The 7771-nt window shown below is 35.4% G+C and overlaps 1 protein-coding gene across 1 annotated transcript; it reads left to right on the forward strand.

Moving 5' to 3' along the window:
• The first annotated feature begins 457 nt into the window (after nt 1-457).
• On the forward strand, nt 458-6333 carry LOC102603544 (ras-related protein RABC1). Its single transcript, XM_006356254.2, has 7 exons — nt 458-676; nt 797-1001; nt 1814-1882; nt 3362-3427; nt 4648-4769; nt 4931-5059; nt 6055-6333. Exons 2-7 carry the CDS (start codon nt 866-868, stop codon nt 6160-6162), a joined length of 630 nt encoding a protein of 209 aa, XP_006356316.1. The 5' UTR covers nt 458-676; nt 797-865; the 3' UTR covers nt 6163-6333.
• The last annotated feature ends 1438 nt before the right edge of the window (nt 6334-7771 follow it).

The following is a 7771-nucleotide window of genomic DNA, read 5'->3' on the forward strand; positions in this document are numbered from 1 at the left end:
ACCATGCCAAGTCAAATGGTACCACATAAAATGGGACGGAAGAATTATTTAGTTCAAATTATTTTCAAAACCGAGAATCGAATGCTTTGAAATATTCTAGTCTTAGAGCAAGCACTGAAGTCTCAGTTTCAATATAGAATTCGTGAATGTCAAGCTGGTTCACCTCGAATGACATGAGACACACGTAGAAAGAGCCTCTCACATACAATTTATAGGAGAATTTGATATAAAAAAAAAACATAGTAGATATTGAATCTGCTTTAATTATTCATATTATGTTCCCTTTTTAGTAAAAAATCTGGATTGATAATTGAATCACCATACTATTAACAATTTTCTTAATTATATTTGGTATTTATAATAAACAAATTTGTATACACAATTTACTTATTTTCTATTTATTAATTTGGTTTTAAATTTTTTTTATTTTGTATTACTTGGCATGATGAAAAGAGACCAAACAAATATGAATAATCTCAAACGAAACAATCGGTGGCCGATCCGAGTCGGTAAACTCTCTAAGCGTACAACTTGTTAAAGCATAGTGTACAAACAAACGCTTCATTATAAAAGTTTGCCTTCAAAAGAAAGCAAAAGCTTCGCGAGCTTTGTTCTCCATTCGTCAACCTTTTTCTCTGTATTGATCATTATATAATACAACTTTACCAATTACAAGGTTTTCTCTCTGTTTCTTTCTCTTTGATTTGGTTGTTAATTTTGTTGATTTGATATATAGTTTTTGAATCTGTGTTTATTGATTGGTGTTCTGAAAAGGGTTTTTTTTTTTGGATCTTAGGGTTTTTTAGGTTGATTGAGTATCTGGGTATTACTGGAAATTTGAAATTGTTGGAGGGTTTTTGAGAAAATGGAACCGTCTTCGTCTTCTCCGGAGTTTGATTACTTGTTTAAGCTGTTGTTGATTGGAGATTCAGGAGTAGGGAAGAGTAGTTTGTTGCTCAGTTTCACTTCTGATGCCTTTGAGGATCTTTCTCCAACTATTGGTAAGTTGTTAATATGTTTTTTTCGAAAATTGTTATCTTATCGCGTGGTCTGTTTTTACGTATATTGTGCAAAATATTATTGCGCAAAAATTGGTTTTTTTTTTTTGCACATTTATAAAGAAAGAGGAGGTGTTTGTGGAAGTGGGAATGTTAGATGGATCAAATATGAAATATTGGGTACTAATTAATTTGTGGATATGGTGGTATTGATGGAAAGATTGAATATAATAGTTTAGTGTTTTGTGGGTGTGGTAATTAGTTAAGCGAGGGTTCTTTCAGCTGTTTATGTGCGAAACTTGTGTTGGTCAATGGTTCTATTGCATATTGAAGGTTAATTAACAGTTTGGCTGCAGCGATTCGATAACTTGCTGCATAAATTGTGAAAGAGTTAATAAGACACTATTTGGAACGGTTATGTGCCTATATCAAAAGTGAAACAAACAGTTGGAGTTAATTCAATATGAGTGGACGAGGTGGTGTTGCATTGATCTAACTAGATGAAGGGGAGTATTTACTGCATTGTGGTATTCACGTCGTGCCGCATGACCAGCAGCAACAAAAAGAAAAGAAATACTTAGAATTAAAATGGTGGTATAAACAGTTAATTGATCTGACCAATTTCATGATGAGCTTTTCCGTTACACAGTGTCTGAACTGACAAGTATATTAAGAGATAGTGCAGATAGTGCACTTGAACTGAACTTAGCAGGTTTTCACTGTGCAATTGATATGCCATAAATACATTAGACAAATCCTATTTCTTTTTTTCCTGGATAACTAGTTATGGAATAAATCATCTCTCATATTCTCAGGTGTGGACTTCAAGGTAAAACATGTCACCCTCGGGGGGAAGAAGTTGAAGCTTGCTATATGGGATACAGGTAATTCTGTTATTTTAGGCCCGATCCTCAATAAAGTCATGCTTTATTTTAAATGTTTTAGTTGCAAACCCTTTTAACCAAGTAGCATTCTTTCAAACCCCTGAAAGAATTCTTATCCAAATATATCCTATGCGAACCAAGGAGAGGTCATTGTTGATTACCCCTTAAGTTGGATTATATGACATGGTATCCCGAATTGTATCTTGTGGTTTTCCATCTAAAAGCTAAAATCTCTTCAACCTAAGAAACATCATTTTGCATCTGTCAAGTAGAGTGAAGAATTGAAAATTATGTCCCCCTTGAGTCATTTGATATTACAATTTACTTGACAGAAACTAGTACTGTCAACTGTTGGTCGCAACACACACAAGTAAATGCAATTGCACGCATACACCAAAAACTTACTAATTACCAAGAATAGGACAACGTTGGTTTGTTTAGACAACTAAACTTGCTTAAAGAACCAAACTAAACATGAATCATATTTTTGATAAACTTAGAGCAAGTAGAATCTTGTCAAATCCTGAATGCTAAAATCTTTGTGATTTCTCTCAGTACTTCATTGAGCTTCTCGTATTCTCCTAACTGTACCTTGATGAATTAAGTCATTATCCTAGATTGCTATTATACCTGCAAGTATCTTTTAAAATTCCTTACAGCCTACCTTGTGTAACCTATTTTATATGTTTCATGAGAAAAATGTTACAAAGATCCATTAGTGTCAAGCCATAGTTCTGATTGCACAAGACAATTAGGTATATTCCTTTCCTAATTACACTGTTCAAGTATAATCTAACCTTAGATTGCCATAAAAAATATCAATTACATGGTTCCCAAATAAATCTACAATCAATTAGATGAATCAGGTGCAATATTGTAACTAATATGCATCTTTTTGATGCCATTAATGAAGCCAATTACTTCTTCATAACCAAGCACAATATTCAATGCTTAGTTCATCATCAATCAAAAACAAGGAAGAACCGAAGAAGAGTGCAAATAATTGAATACTGTATATATGTGAACAAAATGGTAACCTGTGAACACAAAACAGCACTTAGGCTCTAAGATTAGATGACCTAGGCGGGTTGTCCACAAGTTCAGATAGTGATGCCTGTTATTCAGTTAGGTGTGGGGGTGCCAATGGTAAGTTGAATATTGTACCTCCAAGAGTTTTCTTCTGCAAAATGTATTAAAATGAGGAAAACCTATGAAGTGCCTTGAAACTTAGCAAATCTTAAGTAACGAATTCTTGATAGTTGTTCATATATTTAAAATCAACTCATCACCAACTGACCCACCTAACGCCTTTGGAAATAAGGTGGTGGCAGAGGTTGCAGCTGATTGGTATTGCTTCTTTGAATATTGTTGTCAATTTAATTCAGTGATTGAACTCAGCATGTTTTGCTGAATGTGCTAATAGGAGGTCTCCTCCAGCACAATCCTTAGTTATAACATTATGACTTTGTTGTTTTGCAGCTGGACAGGAAAGATTTAGGACTTTAACGAGTTCATACTACCGAGGAGCTCAAGGAATAATCATGGGTAATCTGATGTCTCTTCTTTCTGCTTTGTTATTTGATTTCACGGATATCCATATTATGTAATCATCATGCTACACTCACTTCAATTGCTTTCTAAGAGATAAGCAATGTTCACTCCTGTCAGGACAAACACTAAGCACAAGACAAGAAGTTGGCACAGCTTGCAGCCTATATATGACATTATGCTTCCTTATGTGTTGGTTCATATGGCTGTCGTAGTTTTCGAGTTTCTATAAATAGTAGTCCAAAACATTGAAAGAGTGTTCTAGTGCCATAGAGAATGGATGGAAGAGAGTGTCTTGACTTCTTAGAATATTTCTTAGGAGAAGTATACGTCCTTTCTTGCATTGTTAAAAGAATAGAAACGTTAGTGGAAAGAGAAAACTAGTGCTGGTGCATAGGAAAGTATACGCCCTTTCTTGCATTGTTAAAAGAATAGAAACGTTAGTGGAAAGAGAAAACTAGTGCTGGTGCATAGGAAAGTATACGCCCTTTCTTGCATTGTTAAAAGAATAGAAACGTTAGTGGAAAGAGAAAACTAGTGCTGGTGCATAGGAAAGTATACGCCCTTTCTTGCATTGTTAAAAGAATAGAAACGTTAGTGGAAAGAGAAAACTAGTGCTGGTGCATAGGAAAGTATACGCCCTTTCTTGCATTGTTAAAAGAATAGAAACGTTAGTGGAAAGAGAAAACTAGTGCTGGTGCATAGGAAAGTATACGCCCTTTCTTGCATTGTTAAAAGAATAGAAACGTTAGTGGAAAGAGAAAACTAGTGCTGGTGCATAGGAAAGTATACGCCCTTTCTTGCATTGTTAAAAGAATAGAAACGTTAGTGGAAAGAGAAAACTAGTGCTGGTGCATAGGAAAGTATACGCCCTTTCTTGCATTGTTAAAAGAATAGAAACGTTAGTGGAAAGAGAAAACTAGTGCTGGTGCATAGGAAAGTATACGCCCTTTCTTGCATTGTTAAAAGAATAGAAACGTTAGTGGAAAGAGAAAACTAGTGCTGGTGCATAGGAAAGCTCTTTAACGATCTGATTGTGAGTACCATTTAGAAATGTGATTCTTCTTGCTTGTTTATTTTTAGGAGCAAATTCAGTTTCTTCTTAATGAATTTCTTGTTGTTCGAACAAATTCTTTCGCCCAACTCCCCTGCCACCCCCAAGAATTGTTTTAGCATGTTGTCTTCTTTTAGACTTATCTATCTTTGATTTTCAACAGTTTATGATGTAACAAGGCGAGACACATTCACTAATCTCTCTGATATATGGGCCAAAGAAATTGACCTGTATTCAACAAATCAGGAGTGCATCAAGATGCTTGTTGGCAACAAAGTTGATAAGGTACCTCTCCTCCTCTGCGGAAGAGAATTTCTTCCATCTCAAGCTTCTTCCATTTCCCCAAACACAATCGTATTTGTTTCTTTTGAGTCAAAATTGGCTGTACGTGATGATGCTTGTGAATTTTCAAGGGATGATTCACATACATATGAACTTTTCTGCAGGAGAGTGAAAGGGTTGTCAGCAAAAAAGAGGGAATTGAATTTGCCAGGGAATATGGATGTCTTTTCATCGAATGCAGTGCAAAGACAAGGGTTAATGTGGAACAGTGCTTTGAGGAGCTTGTGCTGAAGGTATGAATCAGCCAAGGGTCTTTCTTGTAGATTGTTCATGTTATAGTTTGAATGGACTAGTAAAATTTAAAAAAGAAAAATAGTTTGAGTGGACTGGCCAGTGGTCATGAGTTTTTCAAATAAATGGAGTTACAATGCAATTGAACATTAACAGGGATGTAATCGTCTCCCGAAGAAAAGTGTGTTTGTTGCCTAATAGCACTTGTAGGTCTCAGTAAAGGAGTTATTATTTGGGATGATGGGGATTGTATGCATATTTATATCTGCAGTTAGGAAAACAGGAACAATCGCTTAAGCAAATGTACACCAACAATACAACATGGTTTATAAATTGAAATTCATTTTCACTCCTTACGCGGACCACACAATTTTATTTAGCTCCAGGGGATGATATCATATCTATAGTTGCTTTATCATGCGGACTCTTGAAATCTAAGATGTGCTGGTGGATGTCAAGTATTGAGTTTGGCTGAGCAACAGGTTGATGATGGCTGTGAGATCTCTACCTTCATTTTAGATATTTAACTGTCCTCACCGGTGATAACATATCTCGGGTGTACCTAGAGCAGGCCATATCTTAATCATGGTCCCATGCATTTCTGTGATATCTCCTTGTTGAACAGCTGGTGGCTTTTGCTCTCTAGGCAAACATTAAACTGAACCACACAAACTTTTAACACTAGTGCCATGGTAGAAGAAAGTTTTTTCTTTGTTGGGGAGATGATTGAACTTTGTCAGTCATCTGCCCGTAGTCACTGCAACTTACCCTTCTTTTTGGGGTTGTTTCCCTGTCCAACATCCTTGCTAGCAAATATTATCTCAATAGATGGTTCAATTATTGCTTCGCGGAACAGAATACATGCCCTATGAAGTTCAGTTACATTTTGTCTTCATCTGTAATGTGTTTTTGCAATAGTCCCTTTTACTTTCCCTCTCTCTACTGAAGGGGCACATTTCTTAGTTGTGAACTTGTGATGATGAATTTTGGTTTGCAGATTCTGGACACTCCAAGTCTCTTGGCTGAAGGTTCAGCTGGTGTCAGGAAAAATATATTTAGACAGAAACCTCCGGAATCTGATGCATCAACAAGTGGCTGTTGTTAAGATGGATGTTTCGTTGTTTTCTTCACGCTTTCCCTTTCTTTTGTAAAACAAAATGATGTAATTACTTGGAGATGACAAACTCTGTTTCTATCCTTCACGTTTGTAGTTCGTTTGACTGAATGTTCTCTTGCTCTTAATTTGATATTTGAAGAAGATGAAGAGTTCTTTTATTTATCACAGCAGTGTATGCACAGGTTCAGATATAAAGAAGCACTTGGGCAGAATGGAGAATTTTATCCATAATTACAAGTTCTGGGTTCGATTTGAAGGAATAGAGAATTTCTTGTTGAGTGGTTCCTTCTTTAATCGACTTGATTTTGAATTAGTCAAATCAATGTCTATATGACGTGAATCTAAATTAGTGAAATCAGTGCATATTTGATATGCCGAGTGATGCTACCGAAAGTAAATATATCTGAAGAAAGCTTAGTAGAAAATGGATTGAAATAATCAGTTTTTATTTTCAATCAATTTTATTGAAATAATGGTCGTCTTAAATTGATTATTTTATAAAAGTAAGCAAAAGAAGTGAAGCTATTTCAAAGCTTTACCCAAATACAATTTAAACAGAAAATGAAAAGAAGACAATATCTGATTCTGTTTTCTACCGTAAACATTACTTAGGAGTAGGGGCACAACTACTGGGTCCGGATGAACTCGTTAACTTCATTGTAGATTCTATATTTACTAGTTTATACAAATAAGGACGAAGATAGCCAAGTATACAATTATAGATATCTCTCAAATCCCAAAGAAACCTCCCGATAAGGAGAAGAAACAATGATCAATAGATGAGCTAGCGTTAAGCAAAGATTTCAAAATGGCCCTCCTAGCTACAGAAAAAATCCCTGGAGACGGAAGATTACTATGATAATCATGATAATATTAATAATCAGAACATCGACATTTATATATATGGGCAAAAATGAACTATATACAAAAAAAATTCAACTACATAATCCATCTAAGGAACTATATAAATATTTTGATGTGCATTATATATCTTGTAGAACGACTGAATTCTGCAACCAATCGTCAGGAATATCAACAGGAATGTCCTCAAATGTTCTATACATCTCTTTCTGAAATTCATCGCTTCTAATATCATCAACTCCATGGCCTTCTTGTACTTCCAACATTAATTGTCTCTCTCTTCTCCACTGTAGTAACTTCATAAGTACTGTTTTGAACATCATATTCGGAATTTGTAGCCTCAACTGCATCTTGTTCATCACAAACCCTAACTTGATCTTCCGTTGTGGAGTAGTCGTTATTCTGATTAGATTCAAGCAACATAGGATCAATAATTCCCGCAACATCTCCATCTTGTGCCTCCATAACATGATCCAAGTTCTTCTCTTTATCCATCTTCTTCTTGATTCGACACACTACAAAATCTTCTTTAAGAATATGATTGTTTTCCTTAAAAAAATTATCCGCGACATGATATTCTACCATCAACCAAGTTTTATTTTGGCCACACTCACTTGTTTCAAACTTGAAATTTCTCTTAAACCCTACCACAGGTCCCGTACGATTCCTCCTTATAAGATGTTCCCCGGTTTGCCCTTTCCATGTCCCCTTAGCACAAATTCAAGAAAACCTTTTA

Source organism: Solanum tuberosum, unplaced genomic scaffold, assembly GCF_000226075.1.
Source record: "Solanum tuberosum cultivar DM 1-3 516 R44 unplaced genomic scaffold, SolTub_3.0 scf00213, whole genome shotgun sequence".
Taxonomy (NCBI): Eukaryota; Viridiplantae; Streptophyta; class Magnoliopsida; order Solanales; family Solanaceae; genus Solanum; species Solanum tuberosum.